Raw genomic sequence first — 20,278 nt, 5'->3', positions numbered from 1 at the left:
GGTGTCGAGGTGGATAAAGGTGTGGTGAAGTCAAGGCCTGCCTCCCGGCTGGGGGCATCACACAGGTGCACACGCAGTGCCAACCCGAGTCCCCGTCCCACACTTGGGCAGGTATCCAGAGGCCACCCCTGTACACGGCAGCCTCCTGCCCGGCCCGCGCGTGGCCGGTGGCACAGGGTCACCGCGGGCACGAGCTGTCACACACTAGGAAGAGACGCTGTTCTGAGAAAACCACAGTTGTGAAAAAGGAAAACTTTTCTAAAATAATCATAAAGAAAAATACTCCCCAACAGCTGCAGCACCCACAGAGGGCAACGGCCCGACGGCAGGTGCCGCGCGGGACGCCGGGCCGAGTGCTCCAGTCTGCAGCGGTGCTGCTGGGACCTGCCGTGTTCCGACAGGATATGCCAAGGGCGTCAGAGTTTCTGCATTTTCAGTGATAATTTTAGAAATGCAAACTTTTTTCTGACTTGCTTAATGATTAAACTGTAAATGTTTTGCAATTTTAAAACATGCAGAATAATATACCTGCCGAATAAAAGAGTTGAAATTAAAAGATTTTTCAGTTAAAAAAAAGATTTCAAATGATTCTTTTAATTGCAGAAAAAGTAATTAGTGTGATATTTTTGCCTAATAGCTCCCACCTACCCTACAACTACTGAACTGTAGCTGTTTGTGAAGGACTCTGGCTCGCACTGCTCTGGGAGCAGCCGCAGGCCCGGCCCACGGCAGCGCACCCTCCCCCGGCACGCACGCATTCGACCGGGTGCTCAGACCATGGACTCGACCTCCACCGTCCCCTGCGGGCTCTCCTTCCGGGACAGCTTCAGGACGGTGGGCTTCTCGCTGCCGCCCCCGCCGCCTTCGCCTGCCCCGGCAGGCTGGGCGGACAGTCCTTTCTGCTCTTCCTTGGATTCCTCCGACACCTCAGGATAGATCACCAGGAACGTGGCCGTCAGAAAGCCCAGGAAAGAGCCCACGGAGGCCACCATGGGGATGACGTTCACCTTCCCCACGGCATCCACCACGCTCCCCAGGGCGGACGCCACCAGGATCTGGGAGATGTAGACCTGGCAGGAGAGGATGGCGCAGTCGATGCCGAATCCACGCTTGGAGTTTCCGGGGCTGTGGTGGACGTACTACGAGAGAAGAGGAGGCAGGGAGGGCGTCAGCGTGGCCGCCACTTCACGGCGGGCATTCGGCTCGGCAGCAGGAGCAGGGCCTGCCTCCCCAAGCTTCCCAGCAGGGGCCCCAGCTCCTGCCGCATGCAGGCAGGAGCCGCAGAGGTTCCTGCTCCCGGGAGGGGAGGAGACGGAAGCAACTCTGCCAACCCTGTGAGGACCTGAGCTCCGTGGCCTGACCTGGCGACTCCCTCAGCGGGTGGCATCCAGCAGGGGCGGGGAGCCCGAGCCAACGCTTCATAAAACACACAGCCAGAAAACAGCGGGAGAACCGGAGAGTTAAGCAAGTAGCACCTGACCTGACAGGCGCAAAGGGGCCCAGTGCAGAAGACACCTCCAAGTGCAGAGAGACTGGCACGCACGCGCTCCACACGGCGCTGTAAGGGTCCCGACTACCTCAGGGCTGAACCATGCAGGAATATGCGCTCCGGCCCACCGGAAGTCAGCACTACCACTGGGAAGTCCCTCCAATGTCGGAAATCCACCAATGTATTTGTGAGTCATTCATGGATCAAAGCAAGTCATCAAGAAAAGTCAGAAAAATCTCTGAAGTGATTGGAAAGAAACGTAACATATTAAAACCTTCAGAGTGCAGCTAAAGGTATGTAGAGAGGAAAATTAGTAGCAAATTAATGCAAATATTAGGTTGAAGATCAAAATAAGACACTAGAAAACAGCTCGTTAAGAGTCAGTCAGGAGCAGCAACTGCGGCAACGTGGCCCAAGCTCACGACGGGACTGAGTGTTCCGAACGCTTTCTGAAACAACACATCAGCAAATTCGTGTTCAGAACGAAAAGGGTCACTATCACTGCAGGGTCTATTAAAGCATAAGGAAATAAGCACAATTTAATGTAACAATCTGGAAGGTTCAGATGAGATGGACCATCTCCCACAAAACCCAGCTAATTGCTGCCCACTGGAGTTAAAAAGATGAAACCCGCCGACAGCCTCTCCCGGATGCCAGGTTGGAGGTCTAGTACTGCGAGGAGGAGAGCTGAATAAAAAGAGCCGAGCTCGGTGTGCACAGGCGCCTCGGTGTGCACAGGCGCCGCGGCTGCAGCCAAGGGCGGAGAGGCTCTACGGAGCGCTCAGCACTAGTTACCAACTCCCTCAACAGCAGCCCAGAGGCAGAATCTCACAGAGATGAGAACACGGCTGGCAACGCCAAGACGATCTGGAAGAGCAGAGCTAGGGGCAGACTTGCTGGTGTGAGCACCCACTTCAGAACGACTCTACGCGAGACCAGGAGCACCTGCCCAGGCCTGGGGAGACCCAGGAATCAGGAGCACAAGCTGGTCGCGTGCACACAGTACAGGGCAGGGATGGCACGTGGGCAGGGTGCGATGGTCTTAGGTGCTACCTCGAGCCACACACAGGGTCACTCTAGGCAGGTCAAGTGAAGTGCAAAGACCCGCGACACCACGGGGGCAGCTCGCGGGGTCGAAGCCTGTGGGTGCAGAGGAGCTGCAAGGACAGGCAGGACTGCCTGCCAGGCGCGAGTGGCACAGGATGACACGGGAAGCCCAGTACCGCATGGTGAGGTCACCTTTAGGGAGACGGGGGTGCCGAGGGCTTCTGGGCTCCGGGAATAGCCTTTCTCAGGCTGGGTTGGTTCTAGAATTGTGTTCTCCCTTCCAGAAGCCACTAAACAACTCTCTACAATTCAGTGGTCACGCTACACTTCAATTAAAAAGCTCATTTAAAAAGGAATGCTATTACCACTGTACTTGGGCTACTAGTAAATCCACCCTGCTGGGACACACGGGAGGCAGAAGGGAAACATGGATCAGGGTTAGGAAGGAGAAACCAAAGGGCTGGTGTGACTCGGGGGCCCCGTCTACACCTGCGTAGAGGTGCTTCTGATCTGGGTCCACCAAAGGCGTGCAACAGCGCTACACACTGAAGATCTAAATGCCAAGCCTCTCGTCTCGTGCATGAAGCTGTGCTGGGGTGTGTCCCGTGTAACAACAGCGACCAGCGGGGAAAGCAGCCTCGGTCCAGGGCACCATGCTGGTCAGGGTGCTCTCACCCCCGGGCGGGGACGTGGGCAGGGCAGCCTCCCGCCCAGCCCAGCCGCTGAGCGCCCTCTTCCCTATCTCTGAAGGGCTGGAGCACCCTGTGGCCGGGGCTGACCAGGGCAGGTGGCAGCCGTCAACCTCACTGGGATGGACAGGGAGGGAGCGCCCGTGTTTGGCATGACCACCAGGCGGAGGGAGTCAGCTCGTGTGGAGGGGGAGCGGGGCCGATGAGCAGCCAGGGCCAGGGCGCAGCTGCCACGTGACGCACCTCCTTCATGTCGTGGTAGTGTCCCAGCAGGGCGTAGGGGCAGTAGGAGATGCTCATGGAGACGATGCCCATGGTGCTGATGGTGACCATGGCCACATAGACGTTGGGGAACATGGCCATCACGGCCGTGCCCACTGAGAAGCCCAACGTGCCCAGCACGTAGACCACCCTGATGCTCAGGTCGTAGCTGTCCAGGTACTTCTGCAGCAGGGCTGTGGGGAGGCCATGGGGACAGTCACCAGCTGCTTGCTCCCAGGGGCCCTGCCCTCCCCTCTCACCCCGACATTGCCTCCCTCAGTTGGAGGCGGGCATGCAGACATAACGCACATGGCCCTCTGGAACCCACTGTGGCGGGAGCAACCAGACGTCCGGGGGCTCTGGCACCCCTTGGGCCTGACCCCAGGGCGGCCCCAGCAGATCTGCCTCAGCAACCGCCCTGCGGCCGCTGCCATCCTGAACACCCCTCAGAGCGCCTCGCCTGTCCTGACCTCAGCAGCTCGTATCGCGCTTCTGGGAGGCCCCACACTGGAGAAGCCCCCAAGAGCAGTGGCAGCTGCTGTACGGCACCTGGCTGGCCTCCTCCCCGTGACCACATGCAGTCCCAGAAGCAAGGTGGGCATTCTTCTGGCACCCTCAGGTAAAGCAGGGCCAGGACAGCGCTGGGCCCGCCCCTGAAGAGCTCCTGGGCCCGCGCCCCGGCCCAGCCCAGCCCAGCACTCTCAGGTCCCCCTCTGGGCAGGAGTAGGGACCGTATCTGACTGCTGCGCACTCAGGCACCCTTACCTGAGCAAATAGCACCAGTAGCAGCATAGATGACCAGGCCCCAGCAGCCCATCTTCACGCCGGCGTTGTAGGCGTGCCAGGCGGTGGAGTTGGAGTGGTCCTGCTCCGGGGAGAGGCTGGGTTAGGAGGTCATGCCACACTGCGACTGTAGGCGGCACATGGCCACGCAGGCCGAGCTGACCCCAGTTCAGGTCAGGTCTCTCCCTGCCCACACCTGACTCTGCCCCGCTAAGGCCTCCAGCACACACACGCCGGATGGGTCGGACCCACCCACCCTGGAAAAGAGGAGGAAGAGGCCGTGGCGAGCCCCTCTCAAGCCATGGGCACCAGAGCCAGGCCGAGACTCAGTGTGGGCCGGGGCCAGCTCAGCGCAGGGCAGGCCTAGAGCAAGACCCGCTCAGGCTCCAGTGATTCCGCCCGTGGAGGGGCCTGGCGCTTGGGCTGCTCGCCAGGGGCCCACTGCTGCTGTTGAGAGGAGCCAGCTCTCTGGCCTGCAGGGCGCTCACCTTGGGGTTCCCTTTGAAGATGACCTGGCCCATGAAGTCGGTGTAGAAGACGGCCTCGGCGATGACGGAGAACCAGGTGAGCAGGTGGCAGAGGCAGAGGCGCCGCAGCTCCTTGGGCATCTTCAGCATGGACAGCCACAGCAGGCGCACGGTGGTCTCGCCCTCGCCCTCCTCGCTCTCTGTGTCCCCGCTGGACGTGGTGGCCCCGCTCTGGTTCCGGTGCCGGCAGCGCTGCCGCTGCCGCTGCTGCAGGTCGTACAGGTCGCTCATGCTGCGGGACGGCTTGATGAGCACCACGGCGTTGGCCCGCCGGTAGCGGTAGCAGTGGGAGCCGATCTTGCCGTAGTAGGAGAAGGTGCTGGAAGCCTGCCGGCGGAACATGTGCCTGCGCCGCCTTATGGAGCTGGACGCGGCCGAGGGCTTCATGTCCACCCTGGTGTGGCTGCTGAAGCCGTCTCTCGGGGGTGAGCCGCTTCCGTTGGGGACCTTAGCTTCGTTCAAGTGATTCTCGAGCAAGGTGTCGTCCTCCTGGGCGGAGTCCCTGAGCAGCGCGGGCAGGGGGGGCAGCCTGGCCTTCAGGAGCTCCTGGCTGGTGCTACGGGGCGTGCTGGGGTAGGAGGAGTCGTGGAAGATGGAGGGCTCGATGCCGTGCAGGAACAGCAGCTCCGGCTCCATGTCCAGCGCAGAGTCGGGCGCGTGCAGCACGGAGTCGCTCTTGCTGCGCACCATGTCCGCGCCCAGGTAGTCCAGGGCGAGCTCGTGCTCCGACTGCACCTCGTCTGGGAAGAGGGGGCTGTGGTCCGGGGCGCCCCCGCCGAGGGCCAGGGCGCCGCCGGGCTTGGCGCCGGGCAGGGCGGCCGCCTCGGTGCTGCGGTCGTGCTGCGGGCTGTACTGCTCCTCCTCGATGCTGAACACGTGCAGGGCCACGGACACCGTGAAGATAACGGCAGCAAAGAAGAAGAGCACCTGGTTCTGCGTCCGGAACCAGCTGCCCAGGAAGGTCTGCGTCCAGTCCAGCCCGCCCAGCACATAGCCGATGGCGCCGCCGAGGCCTGGGCGAGGGAGAAGCGGCGGGTGAGCTACGCAGCCGTGTGGGCCAGGGGCAGCCGCCCAGCCCAGCCCAGCCCCAGAGGGAGGCTTCACCCTGGGTGCCAGCTGGGGTGCAGACCAAGACGCTGGGGAGAAACAAGGAACCCAGGGGCCTGGGCCTGAGCCCTCTGGCATTCCTACAACTCCAGCGAAAGAAAGCAATCCTGAGATCAGGCATGAGCCGCCCGTGGCCCACTCCAGGCGGACGCCACTCCCTCGGACCATAGGAACCGCCTGGCTCCAGGCAGCGGCTGTATGGGTCGTGTCTGGCCTGACTCCCCTCCCTCGACCCCTCAGCCTGCCAGGCTTAGAGCGGGCCTCAGCTGCCTCCTGAGCCCCTGGCCCCTGCCTCGGCCCGCTAGCGATGCAGCTGTGTGCACAGCAACCGCACAGGACTTGGGAGCACAGGCTCCTCCTTCCCACACCCTGACCAGGCGCGGGCAGTTTACCAGCAGAGAAGGCATGGATGTTGAGGGCCATGTCCTGCTCCTCACTGTCCACAACGTCCAGCAGGTACGCGCGGATGGGCCCTTCGGTGGCATCGGCGCTGAAGTCCAGGACCACCACGCCCAGGACCGTGAGGATGATGCCGATGGGCTGCCGGCCGGGGACGTCGCCAAGGGCCAGACCTGCACAGAGAGCAGGGGGCAGGGGTCAGTCGCCGGTGCCAGCCAGGCTGGACGCCCGACCTCCTCAGCACAGATGCTTGGAAGGAGGAGGGGCTTTTCCTTCACGTTCTGTGGGCTGTGGATGCCTTCTTTCACCTCTTGCTGGACCTCCCGAGGCTCCTTGCCGAGGGGCCATGAGCCGGGAGTGCCAGTCGGCATCAGCCAAGGGACACAGAAAGGGAGGCTGCCTCCGCTTCCGTGAAGAGCCCTCCTCCCTCCTTCAGGGCGGCTGTGAGGGTTAGCGCCCATGCGTCTGTGGCACTGTGTGCCACGGCCGAGGGGCAGGACGGCCGCAGACCAAGCAGGCCTGCTCGCTCCCGCCTCTGGCAGTCTCTGAGAAAGGCGCAGGTGGCCGGTGACCCGGCGGTCCCAGGCGGGGGACTAGAGGTGCTGCCCGCCCACACCAAGTCCTGCCTGTCCCCTTGGGGGTCTGCCCTGAACCCAAGATCTGCCACACACCATGAGAGGCTCAACTCACTCTCCACAGGGATCCAGCTCCAGCCCGGGGTGAGGCCTGGGCCCTGGGCGGCCAGAGCACTGTGCTGGCCGATTCTGGACAAGCTCGACCTCAGGAGGCACAGGGGAAGGGGCTGCTGCCTGTGAGCACCCCGTGGCCTCAGACCTGGGCCTAAGCTTCCAGGCCAACTGGGTGTGGGGCCTGGGAAAGCTGCTCCCTGAGGGGTGCTGATGGGCCGGCCAGCAGCAGGTGTGAGGGGAACAGACCCATGACCCCTGGGCAGGCCCTCCGTACACGGGGCCCCTGGGAGGTGGTGCTCGGGCCACCCCACCCAGCCAGGCCCGTGTGAAGCCACAGCTCTCCTGCACAAGTGCTCAGGGCCTCCTCCCCGACCTGCACCCGCAGCCTGGGCAAGCCCCTCCTCGGCGCTAAGCAACACCGGGGCCAGCGAGTAAGTCCTGCTGCTCCTGGTCTTGATGGGTGCCCGCAAAGCAAAACTTTTCCCACGCATAGTTGCTTTAATCAAAAACAAGACGACAGAAAAAGGCAAAACAACACATGAGCATGTGAAACAGAAAAATAAATACAGTCTAGGTTCTGGACAATTTCAGTATCAAGTTTAAGAAAATGAGAAAAAAAGAGAAAAGATAATTTCTGAAATGACGCTGGAAACAGGACGTGGTGTCAGATACCTGTTAAAAATGCCCAGCAGGAAGCGCTCCCCTGCGGCAGGCCCCTCCTGCTTTCCCATGCGGCATGGTGGGCCCGCGGGGTCCCGCGGGGTCCCGTGTGCACGGCCAGCCAACACTCACCTATGGCGGAGCCATTGAGGAAGAGCGCCACGCCAAAGAGGACGCCCACGCACAGCGCCAGGATGAAGGGCCGCCGGCGGCCCCAGCTCAGGGTGCAGCGGTCGCTCGCAGAGCCGATGAGCGGCGTGAAGATGAGGCCGAGCACGGGGCTCAGGAACCAGGTGAGGCTGTAGTACTGCTCCGGGAGGCCTGCGGGACACCAGCCATTACACACGTGTGCCTCCCCAGTGTAGAGGTTTGTCCTGGGATGCTGGGCGGTGCGAGATCAACCCAGCCCTGATGGAAACCACCAGGCCAGAGTTGGCACCTGGCCTTGGAGTGGAGGACAGTGTCTGCAAGCACGCGCAGCGCGCGCCTGGGCCGGGCCCCGCTGCTGGTGGCGAGGGCCGCTGGAGGTGCTTGCGGGTACCAAGGCCAGGCCACCATCTCTGACACCCGCCTGTCCACAGAGGGAGCAGTGCCACAGCTTCTGGGCCTCGCCGGTTGAAAGTATCAGAAGGATGTCCCGGCAGGCGTTCGGGTGTTCAGCTGGCCTGGCGGGGGGTATCCTGAGCAGCCGCTATGGGGGAAGTAGTTTGTGTGTCCAGCAAGAGCCCAGGTACTGCAGCCAGCTCATGTTTCTACCCTTTCCTGACTGCCCAGGGAGGTCAGGCAACCCGCCCACAGTGGCGCGGGTGGACCGTGGTGGCTGTGGTGTTTAACCCAGGCCGGTGTGTCTGCAGAGTCCTCACTCTGCACGTGCCTCGCTATTACCCAAGCCTAGGTGCCACTGACAGCACTGCGCACTCAGGATCATGGCCCAGTCACAGGCCGCAGCACCACAGACGGCAGGATCGAGCAAGCCACAGCTGAACACGACAGCGGTGACCAACCTAGCACGCGATGCCGAGGCTCACGGAGGGCTGCTGTCAGGAGCCAGGAGCCGGGCCGGGGAGGAGTGGCGACTGGAGGGGTGGCCAGGCCCGTCCTAAGTCTGCACAGTGGTCCTGAGAGTCTGGCCACATGGCGACTCTAACTTCAGCCAGACCTGAGCTGGCACACCTCCATGTGTTAAGTCAACACATGGCTACTTAGAACGCAGGTGTCCCGGCAGGCCACTGCCTGGCTAGCACTCTATGCTGCCGAGGGCGCTGAGAAAGGAAAGCTCTTGATGAGCTGGCAAGAAAAACAAGCCTGAGTGGGAGGAGGAAATGGCTTGCGCAGGAGGAGGGCGCACCTTCAGGACGGCTGCTGCCACGCCCTTACAACAGGGGAGCCCTGGCCGGGTGAGGTGTCTGCTTTGACCTTTGAGCCGCGCACAACTCCAGGAAGGCTGTTCCTGTCTGAAGCCAGCAGAACCTACTGAGTTGCAGGAAATGGGAGGTTTGCTGAGTGAGTTCCGCTGGGCCAGGGCTCGTGAGGGAGGCGCCCGCAAAGGGGAAGCACGGGCCACCCCTGGCCGCCTGGTGATGCGCACGGCAGCTATCCTGGTTCTCAGAAACACTCATCTAAAGAGCTAAGCTATCAGTGAGGCCGGGAGCTTGGGAAAACAGGTATATGGAGACCACACGGCTGCCCTGCTCAATCAACGCCCACTTCTCTGCATGGGTCCAGTCTTGGAGAGGGCCTTCGAGGTGCGGGGTCCCCTGGAGCACCTTGTTGGTTCTCCCCCTGCTGCTGCCACTATCTGAACTCCGGGAGGGCCAGGCCTGGTGTCCAGAGGCCCCACACCTGTCCCTGGCATGCCTGCACTGCTCCAGCCTGGGCACAGCAGTCCACACCATGTGGCCACCGAGGGTGGGCCGCGGCTCCTCAGCGGCGGTAGCAGCTCACCACATCCCTCCCCACAGCCTGGGCATGCCAGTCCAGCCCATCTGTCCAGTCTCCGCTTTCCAGCCGCTCCACCGCCATCACCAACACCCCTGACCTGCCCTGCCTTTGGTACTGCCTCCAGGCCGCCCGCCACCCAGCCCTGGCTAGTTCTAAGTCCTCGGGGCTCTGGACCGCGGGCCCCGCAGTGTGCCCTGTGCCGGCCGACCCCTCTGAGGCAGCTGTTCCCTCCAATCAGCTCTCCAAGGTAAGGCACAGGTGGACACAGGCCCCCAGGGTGCCACCTTGTCACCAGCACATGCCCTCCGGGCAGAAGTGGTCAGAGCCAACCCGGGCACGGCTGGTGCGTGTGCAGGAAGGAGACCTGCTGCACTCCTGGGTGGCAGCCGTGGGCCTCGGCCCCGCTCGGCAGAGGTCCACGTTCTGCTTGGTGCTTTGCCTGCCCATGCAGCTCCCGACCCCTGCCCAGGGCACCGGGAAGCCTAGCTGCAGAGGCTGAGGCTCTGAGGCTTCTTGTGCCTGCTGTTATAACTCTAAGGCATGAGTTGGACATATCGCCTGGAGTCTGTCCACTCTGCCCTGCCCTTGGCACCAGCCCACCCTGGACAGCACATGGAAACTCTGGGTGACAGGCCCTAGGCACCTCTCACTCCGCTCCGCTGCTGTGAGAGCACCCGGGCGTGCCCAGGGTCCAGACCGCTGAGGCGTGAGCTCCAGGGGCCCTGCCGGTAAACAAGACTTCTTGTGCGCTGCTTGTGACCAGGCTGGCCGGTGCACTGTTATGCGTCATAATCCAGAGCTAAGGAGGCTGAGGCAGGAGCATCAAAAGTTTGAGGCCTGCCTGGGCAAGTCAGCAAGATCCCATCTCAAATTAAAATAAAAATATAGATGGCTGGGGATGTAGCTCAGCGGTAGAGAGCTTGCCTAGCGCGTGTGACACCCACAACACAAACAACCCCCTCAGCAAATGCAAACAAGCCTGGCTGCCGGCAGCCCTTCACCTCCCCAGCGGCCCTCTCAGGCACGGACCACACTGCCATCAAGCACGTGGCCTGGCTCCGGGCGCTGCACCCTGACCATGTGCAGCCTCCACCTGGAGGTGACCCCACTTCTCCAACAGCCCACCGACACTGGCGATGCCGATCCAGCCGTCAGAGCCCATCCACATTCTTCCCCACAAAGGGTCACTAGCACCTGCTGTGGCCGGGTGCCTCCAAGGTCAGGGTAGGGGCAGCCGGGCAGCACAGGTGGCTGTGCCCCTCCCACTCGGCCTGAGTTCATCCCAGGCTGCAGAGGTGCCAGCGGGGCCGTGGACTCCACAGTTACCTGCTGCTGGGCTACGGGCCGGAGCAACGGGACGGAGGCCACAGAGGCCGCCAGCTGTGGCGGGCGGCGGCTCTTTGTTTCAGTATGTTGGCAAGGAAACGAACACTTCCCACAGGCCTGGGAGCAGCCCCGAGGGTGGGGCGCCCCCCCACCGCCCAGCGTGGCCCAGGCTGCCGGACGCCCTGGGACGGAGCACGCAGGCGATTCCCAGCAGAGTGCTACACAAACACAACCCGGTCCCTAGTAAATAATTTTTGTTTTTTCCAGGCAGAAGTTGGACAACAATGGTGAGACCCGGAAGGCTCCCCGCTCACAGGAAACGCTCGCGGTGTCACTGCGTCCGCGGCTGTGTGAGGTCACGGCGACGCTCATGTCCCTGTGCGTCTCTATTCACAGGGCCGTTTTGATAAGCTGGTGCTCTGAGGAGGCAGGCGGCTGGGAAAGTGGACTGTACACGTTTAACAAAAGACCTGGGATGGGAATAGGAACTCACATTCTTTCTTTCAATACACAAAGCCTGCTGTGTCCTGATACGTTTGTATTCCTGGACAAAAATTCACGATAACATTAAACTCGTGAGAACGCGTTCTTCGTGAGAAACGCTCCACATCCTTGAGTGACCTCTGAGGAATTTGTCAGCAGCCGCGCCAGGGCCCGGCTCAGGGAGCTCTCTGGCAGGGTCTGCACAGGGAAGGGCACCTCCTCTGAGGGGGATGGGGCTCAAGGAATGTTCTGGAGTCATCAGAGCTGCAGGAGAGCCAGGCAGAGAGGTGAAGCGGGGGCCGCTCAGGTAGCTTTCCTCAGCTCCACGGGGACCAGTGCATCCCTGCAGGGAGGAGAGGAGGCGGGCTGCCACTGCTGTCCTGCGGGTCACCTCTGGCCCGCCCTGTGGCCCACCAAGCCACTTCCCAGGGATCCAGCCAGGCCTCGGGGGAGAGCTGGACATGGCCGCTCTGTGCTACTAACATGCCCATCTGCACAGCTCTTTTTTTTCCAGGGGCTTTTTCTACTCCCAGACCCATTTTCATACTTAATTTGGAAACAGGGTCTCACTAAGTTTCTGAGAGCCTCATTAAGTAGCTGAGGCTGGCTTCGAACCAGTGCGACCCTCCTGTGTCAGCCTCCCAAGCGCAGGGATTACAAGCGTGCGCCACCACACCAGGCTCTTCACAGCTCTTTAAGATAGGTTTTGGGGCTGGGCGTGTGGCACAGTGGCAAAGCTCTTGCCTGGCATGTGGGCTCAATCCACAGCACTGTAGCCATCAGTAAATAAAATACGCGCTTTGTATTTGTGTGAGCAGTTACACGGCTCTTGGTTTGGGACTCCAGAGAGCTAAAATGTGCAGCATGTGCCGCCGCCCAAGCTCACGGTCAGCGCTGGCCACCGCCTCTGTGCCTCTCGCGGACACACACATTCCCGGCCAAGGGCCACCAGGCAGTAAGGATGCTGAGACCCGGCCTGGGCAAAGGAGGCAGAGTTCTTCAAACTCGGCACGTGTAAAACTCATCTCTCAAACTGATGTTCTAATTCTAGACCTCTGAGACCCCTTCGGTCAGACAAGACCCCATCCTCTGCCCACTCGTGCCGGGAGGGCCACCCAGCAATTGTTGCTCACCCAATACCCCTGCCGCGGCCCATAGGGTGCCGAATGCCATGGCTCCCAATGCCACCTGGCCCAGTGCACACTGCCGTCCCTGCTGCCAGGAGCCTCCTCTGTGCCCTTAGAAGAGCCACACATCCTGAGTTTTATTTGAGCATGGCTAGCTTCTAACCGACCCCTCACTTCCTCCCTCGTCTCCCCCAGAGCCTGGAACCACTATTCACGGCCACCGGGCTAGAAACCTACACATGACACGTCTCTACTGTCCCCACCTGCCAAAACGCCAATCCAGGACTGAGGCCCACCCCAGCCCAAGGCCTGCACGGTCCTGCCCACCTCCGTCCTGGAACATGGACTCAGCCACCCACGTGTCGGTGCACCAGGGCCCAGGTGCGCTGCCCCAGCACCAAGTGCCATCCCTCATCTTGTTCATCTCTGCCTCGCACTGTCGGCACAGCTTCCAGACAGCAGGGCCCAGTCCACGCTGAGCGAAGGAAGGCTCCCAGCCAACACCGAGGAGCCGCCAGGAGCACAGCGCAGGCCTGCGCACGGCCCCCAGCGCCGCGTACCTTCCCCATAACTGCAGCCACCCGAGAGCCTCGTGTATGCTCAGAGCGTGGTACTGACACCCACTTTCTGCAGCCACGTGACAGGACACAGTCATACACGCAACCACGTTTTCCCAACCAGGAGCACAAGGAGGAGCCAGGCCCGTCCCAGTTGGGGATCCGGGCATGGGTGCTAAAAGTAGGCAGGCGCCCACACCCCAAAGGACCCAGCAGCCCCACGGCCTGACACGCAGGCCCACTACGCTGCCCGGGCGTGAGACAGCCCTCAGGTACTTCCTCTGTCACACCCGGTGCTGGGGACAGAGATGAAGGACCCAGGGCTCACGAGAGAGCAGGAAGGAGTCCTTGGCCAAACGCAAATGGGGAGCAGGAATCGGGTGTCTGGCGAGGGCCAGGACAGGCATCTAGAGGGAGGAATGGCGTCAAGAGTACAACCCGCGCAGGGGAGGTGCCAGCCCGGGGCGGGGAGTGAGTGCGGGTGGCACCTGGCTGGCTGCCAGGCTGGCTTCTGAGTGGGCGCGACGCGCAAGATCCCCCTGCCTCAGAGGCTCCAGGGAGTGGTGTCTTCCTCCCAGGAGCCCAGAAGACCAAAGGAATTGGCCCGGGGGCGGGGTCACTCGTACTTCTACTTAAAATCTGGGCCAAGTTTTCTCGCTGTTCTGTCTATAATATCTACATACTTCCAGGTCTTCCTGAAGGCTAGCCTTTCCTTTTACGTGTCCAGGGCTGAGGGTCCCCACAGACAAAGGGCTTAAGACAGTCAAGGACTGGGAATGGTGGGCAAGACAAAGGGCCTGGTCACTGCGTGGGGAGTGAGCAGGGCCAGCTGGGCCAAGGAGGGCCACCGGGGCAGGCCCCGGGCACCTCGAGGCTTCTGGTCAGGCGGACACTGCGGGGAGGCACAGGCTGCTAAGCAGGCCGAGTGGCCAGGCCGCCTGGACCTCAAGGTCACAGAACACAGCAGGCCAGGAGGGGCCCGCCTCGCTACCCCGAGCTGGCTACCAGGCTGGGAAGTATCCAGGGCAGCAGCCCAGGCTGGGACCGGGCCCCACCGCAGGGACAGAGCCACATACCGCCTACCCCTCAGCAGCCTTGGCGCTGCCCGGGTGGTGTAAGAACCAGGCTGGAGGGCGACAGGCCTCCTCCAGAGCACACCGCCCGGGCTCTAGCTCCGGCCCTGGCCTGGCTGCCCTGCTGTGCGTGTGGCTCCGGGCAGGGTGCCTCCCTCCCAGGGACGGCATGTCTGGCGCCTCCCTGGCTGCTCCAATAGGCTCTCACAGTGCAATCTGCAAAATGAAACCAACTCCAGGCCCGCTGGTGGCTGCTGCCTCATCTCAGTGAGGGTGAAGGTCAAGCGCCCGGCCTGGAGATGCAGGTGGTGGGAACGCAGGCGGCCGAGGTGAGCCTCTGCTCAGAGCACTTCCCAGCCAGGGCCAGCTCCCGCTCAGCTGTCACCGCACAGCTGTCACCTCAGCGACACAGGCTGAGGACGGGAGGCACCATGAGGCCGAGGATGCCACCCAGCACAGTGCGGTGCGGGTCTGGTGGGGAGGGGGAGGCCCAGGGCTCAAGCCCAGGGTTCTGCCTTGGACCACTGCCCTCTGAAGAGGTGCGTGCCTCCTTAGTCCTCTGTTCAAAGGACAGAAAGTGCGGGCGCACACACGGCGAGGAGGTAGCTAAGGTGAGAAAGAACGGGCTACGCTGGGCGTGGTGGCGCACGCTTGTAATCCCCGCGCTTGGGAGGCAGAGACAGGAGGATCGTGCAGGTTCAAAGCCAGCCGTGCGCGCTGGCTTAGGAGACCCTGTTTCCAAATAAAAATGTAAAAATAGGTCTGGGAGTATAGCCCAGAGGTAGAAGGGCTTCCAGGAATCCCAGTACCACCAAAAAAAAAAAAAGAAAGAAAGAACGGGCTTCACTACTACTGAGCGACCGAAACGCAGAGCCTTGTAACCTCTCCCGAGCCCGCAGTTGGTACCTGCTTTCCCTCCAGCCCCAGGAGACAAGAGCCCTGGGCTGTAAACGCTGGCCGGCGTCCAGGGAGGTGCCTGGTGTCCCTCTCCTCCAGCCCCCAATTCCCGGAGGGTCTCCACCCTGCCACGCCTGCACAGACACCTGTGGGCGTCAAGGACTTCTGGGAGTGACCCCAATGCTGCAGGTCCAAGCTCCTCACGTTTCTTTTCTGTGATCTTTCCAAAATGGTTTACAAGCTGGGCGTGGTGGCACGAGCTTGTGATCCCAGTTAGTTGGGAGGCTGAGATAGGAGGACTGCAGGGTTAAAGGAAGCCTCAGCAACTCAGTGAGACGTTGCCGAATAAAATATAAAACAGGTCTGGGAGTGTAGCCCAAGGTTAGAAAGCCCCTAGGTTCCATCCCAGTACCACAAAACAATCAAACAAAATAGTTTACAAGCTATGAAATAAACTCATGTCTCTCTCTCTCTCTCTCTCTCTCTCTCTCTCTCTCTCTCTCTCTCTCTCTCTCTCTCTGGATCTCACTAAGTTGTGGAGAGCCTCACTAAGTAGCTGAGCTGGCTGCGAACCCAGATCCTCCTGTCTCAGCCTCCCAAGTACTGGGATTACAGGTGTTCACCACCCTGCCAGGAGGACAGTTGGGGTGTGGCTTCATGTTAAAGAGTCTGTATGCAATGCCCTGGGTTTGAGCCCCAGCTCTGCAAAAGATATAAAAAATAATTTTAAGGAAAAAAAGAGAGCAAACAGCCCATTCTGCATCAAAGACCAATCCTTTTTAAATAGATACTATCCACATGTGTCTGTTTTGTGGTGCTGGGGCTCAAACCAGGCCAGCTAGGCAAGTGTGCAAGTGTTTACCATGCAGCTACAACCCTGGCCTATCGTGTGTGTGTGTGTGTGTGTGTGAGATAGAGGAATGAGCCTCAGAGGCATTCTACCTCTGAGCTTAACTCCAGCCCTTTTATTATTTGTGTTTTGAAACAAGGTCTCACTAGGTTGCTGACAGTCTCGCTGAGTTGCTGAGGCTGGTCTTGAACCCGCAATCTTCCTGACTTAGCCTACCAAGTACCAGTATTACAGGTGTGCACCGCCACCATGTCTGTCTGTTCTTTCTTCCTTTCTTTCTTCCTTCCTTTCTTTCTTTCTTTCTTTCTTTCTTTCTTTCTTTCTTTCTGTGCTGGGGATTGAACCCAGGGGCATTCTGCCTCCAAGCTGCACCCCCAGCCCTTTTTATTTCGTCATGTTAGGTTGCTGAGAGTCTAAGTTTCTGAGGCTGATCTCAAACTTTTGATTCCGTCTCAGCCTCCCAAGTACTGAGATTGCAGGCGTGCCCCACCATGCTGGACTACTGCTGGCTTTAAGAGTAAAGACAGCATTTGTTTAAAAAATTACTACATAAAGCCTAGTTCTCTCCACGACTCTAGCTTTTTTATATAATTTTTTAGATATTAAACATTTAGAACAGAATTCCTTTGAGAAAGAGTGCATCCTGCACCTGCTATATCCAGGCTCTCCTTTACAGAGCAGGGGAAGCCCTCCTAAACTCTCCAGACCAGGAGGCCCAGGCTAAAGACCACACCTTCACCCCAGAACAGGCAGGGCCCCCAGCCTGTGGCGGCCCCTCAGCACTGCTCCTGAGGCGCTCACTCAAGGTACCCCCAGCCACGGGCCAAGGCACCCTTGTGCCCTCCCTCTCCAAACCCCAACTGTCCAGCAACGCGCCGGGGTCGAGTGAGCCACAGGCTGTGGTGGCAGGTCCCCGAGAGCCGGGCGCAGTGCCCAGCGTGAGCGGGCAGGTGCTAGATGAGTGTATTAACTCCTTGGGAAAGGCGTCTGCAACTACGAGTCATTGTCTGTAAAACACAATGACCTAAACGCGAGGAAATTCAAATTTCCCGACCCAAACAAAGTATCTTTGCGTAAGAAATTTCTGAGCCCTGTGCCACCCACACACAGAGGTCCTTCTGGTGGGTCTGGACGCAGTCTGGAGGCCGTGGTTTACCAGGGGCTCCCAGGCAGGCAGACCTGCGTCCTCAGGTCCCTCCAAAGTCTCCTGTCAGAGGGAGATCCAATGTCTAGCTAAAGTGCTGTTAGAGGCATCAAGTTTCCCCATTTTCTTACTATGATAAAATAGCATAAAATGGACCATTTTATTTTTGGTGGTACTGGGGTTCCTGGAAGCCCTTCTACCCTTGGGCTACACTCCCAGACCTATTTTTTATATTTTTTTAAATTTGGAAACAGGGTCTCTTAAGCCAGCGCAGCTGGTTTTGAACCTGTGCAATCCTCCTGTCTCCGCCTCCCAAGCGCAGGGATTACAAGCGTGCGCCACCACGCCCGGCATGAAATGGACCATTTTAAAGTGTAAGACTGGAGGCACTAAGTGCTTCACGTCCTACGAGCATCACCGCTGTCCACCTGCACAGCCCCTTCCTCCTCCCTGGCCCCAGGAGGCCTCAGCTCAGCCCACGCCGCATCCTATCTGTGGACCCCGACTCCTCTGGCAGCCTTGCATGGGGACCGTGGGGTCATCTGCACTTAGTTGGCTGGCTTTTTTCACTGAGAAGATGTTCTCAAGGACTGTCCAGCTATGGCCATTCACCCTGCCCCAGCCCAGCCTGTCTTCTCATTTAGCCAAAAGAGTCCCTGGCACCCTCCCCACACCAGACAGGAAGTTAGGCCAGCAATCACGCTACGCTACAGGCCAGGGGCCGCCAAGAGCACCTGGGAAAGCCACCACCAGGCGCTCTCCTGACAGGCTCCCTGCTCCTCCAGCCAGAGCTGAGGCGCTGCCAGCTAAGAAGCCCAAGGAGCAGGTCCTGCTGGAGTGAATGCCGGGCACCCCTGGGCTAGGCTGCTCAGATCCCGTGCCTCCCCGCCTCAAAGCCACGGAGTCGCCCTCAGGGGTACTCCTGGCCAAGGGAGCTGTGTGGGGAGCTACCTGCCAGGCCTGGAGCTTTTCTCTTTGAGAAGGGGTCTCATTGTGTTGCTCAGGCTGGCCTCAAACTCCTGGGCTCTAGCAATCCTCCTGCCTCCGCCTCCTGAGTGCTGGCACTATAGGTAAGTGCACTTGGTTGAAAGGCGTGTGTGTGTGTGTGTGTGTGTGTGTGTGTGTGTGTGTGTTGTGTGCGTGTGTGTTGCTAGGGATGGAACCTCAGTACTCATACATCCTGAGCATGCACTCTACCCCTGGACCTCATTTTCCAAAGAGAAAAGCCAAGGGCGTGCTAACTGCAGCAGCTCTGGGCCAGCGGTGCCTGTGGGCAAGGTGACGCTTTCTCAAGCACCATGTGGACGTGGAGCTCCTGGAGAGGCGTCCAGCGCATCCGCGCTGCAGAAGCCACTGTTAAAGTAGCATGCCAGCCCTGCAGGCCAGAGGCGCCGGCAAGATTCCACCACCATGGCAGCCTCGCAGGCCTCCGCACAAGCACCACACACTCATCACAATGAGACGGGTTCCCACTGGAACACGGCAGGAACGTGGAGTTCTCAAGCCTGGCCTGAGGCTCGGCATCTCTGTGCGTTTCCAGGAGATGGTGGTGCCGTGCAGAGCGTGGGAGAGATTTGGGGTTGACCTGCCAGCTCCTGCTCCCACCAAGCCTCCTCCAACCAAGCCTCACAAAACCTGGCAGAGGGGACGCGGCTGGTGCCGGGGGCAGTCTGGACCCGCGGGGCTACTGCAGGGCGGCTTTTACAGGGCACACTCTTCCCACAGAGTGGGCAGGTCTAGCCCTGGTCGTCCTACCCCCGTCTAGACGCCCGCAGCAGAGTCAATCAACCTGCCCCAGGAGCCGACCTGCAGGCACGGCCTGCCGGTTCCTGTCCAGAATGCAGCTAAGGGGCAGGTGGGTCCCACGCTCGCCCAGCTTGTTCATGAGGCAAACCCAGAGACGCGGCGAAGACGCCCTTCTTCTCTGTTATCTGATTTTCCCTTTCCCTTGAGCATACTTCCTGAGCCAAGAAGGAAACAATAAACCGGAGGGGGAGACTGGACTGCTTCCCAAGGGAAAGGTTACATGGGAACCTTGCAGGAGGGCACCCCGACGGGGCTGTGTGGCTCAGAGCCAAGCCCTCTCCAAAAGGGCCCTCCCAAGGCTGCACAGTGGTCTGCTCAGACCCTCGCACCTGCCTGTACGTTCGCTCTCTCTTTTTTTTGGGGGGGACTGAACCCAGGGGTGCTCTACCTCTGAGCAACACTGCCACCCTAGTTCATGTTTTATTTTGAAGCAGGGTCCCACCAAGTCGGGGAGTCTGGTCTCTCATGAAAGCGACGCAGGGCCAATCACAGCCCGGGCGGACACCCCGAGCAGCCTGACTGCAGGAGGTTGGAATCGCTGTCACTCAGCCCCGAGGTCGAGGGTGTGGGGACACAGGCAGCCGGAGTAGAGCCTGCAAGGAGCGGCCAGGGCTGCAGGTCCTCGGGTGGGGAGGGGCCCCGCAGGCCCTAACACTGACCTGCCACTCTGCCCATGCCTGCGGCTCAGGGTCAGCAGGGTCCCACCCGGGAGAGAGAAGCTGGAGCAGGCGGAGGCGGGGCGAGGACCCCCAGGGCTGCCCACGAGGCTGGCCTCACTCACCGATCTGCAGCAGGATGGGCGTGACCAGCGCCGTCTCCATGGCGTAGCAGAACTCCCTGCCGAACATGATGGCGCCGTGCATCACCCACAGCCGTGTGGGGATCCTGTCGATGGAGCCCTCGCTGGCCGTCTCCTCGCGGGGCTCGGCCTCCGGGCCTCCAGCTTTCTGTGGGCCCGGCAGCGGCACAGGTAACTCCTGAACTTGCAGAGACCCTGAGTCGGCATTCTGCGGAGCCATTTTCATTCCCACCAAAAAATATATATATTTATTTATTCTATCTATATAAATAATACTATCATCTCTTTAATGATAAATGAAGACGTCGTCTTATTCTGCTTCAGCTGTGATCCTCAGGCAAGTAGCACTTGTATTCCTCTTTGTACAAGCAGGTGTCTCAGCTCTCACGACCGCATGGGACACGCGGCCACACAGGCTGTCTGGTGGACTGTAGACATAGGGCTTGCTGCTCACTGCAAGTTAGAGTTAAAAATCCATAAGTGCCACTCAGTTAATACCAGTTTCATCATCATTTCCGCAGAGGCACTGCCGACACTCCTCCTGCTGCAGGGCCGTGGGAAGGCGAGACACGGAGGAGATGCTCGGTGAATCCCCATCGAGTGACTGGGGCCTGCAAGAGAGGA

At 60.2% G+C, this 20,278-nt stretch overlaps 1 protein-coding gene across 1 annotated transcript; it reads right to left on the bottom strand.

The window, feature by feature from the left end:
* Positions 1-770: 770 nt before the first annotated feature.
* On the bottom strand, positions 771-19,883 carry SLC45A4 (solute carrier family 45 member 4; the record flags this gene model as incomplete). The annotated part of the gene is made up of 7 exons (XM_080694221.1): positions 19,637-19,883; positions 7,784-7,972; positions 6,296-6,475; positions 4,758-5,809; positions 4,252-4,351; positions 3,469-3,680; positions 771-1,139 (listed from the first exon to the last, which is right to left on the bottom strand). Exons 1-7 carry the CDS (start codon positions 19,878-19,880, stop codon positions 771-773), a joined length of 2,346 nt encoding a protein of 781 aa, XP_080550347.1. The 5' UTR covers positions 19,881-19,883.
* Between the last annotated feature and the right edge of the window lie 395 nt (positions 19,884-20,278).

Source organism: Muscardinus avellanarius, assembly GCF_963383645.1.
Source record: "Muscardinus avellanarius genome assembly, chromosome: 4".
Lineage (NCBI taxonomy): Eukaryota > Metazoa > Chordata > Mammalia > Rodentia > Gliridae > Muscardinus > Muscardinus avellanarius.
This window is presented reverse-complemented; position numbering and strand designations above follow the sequence as displayed.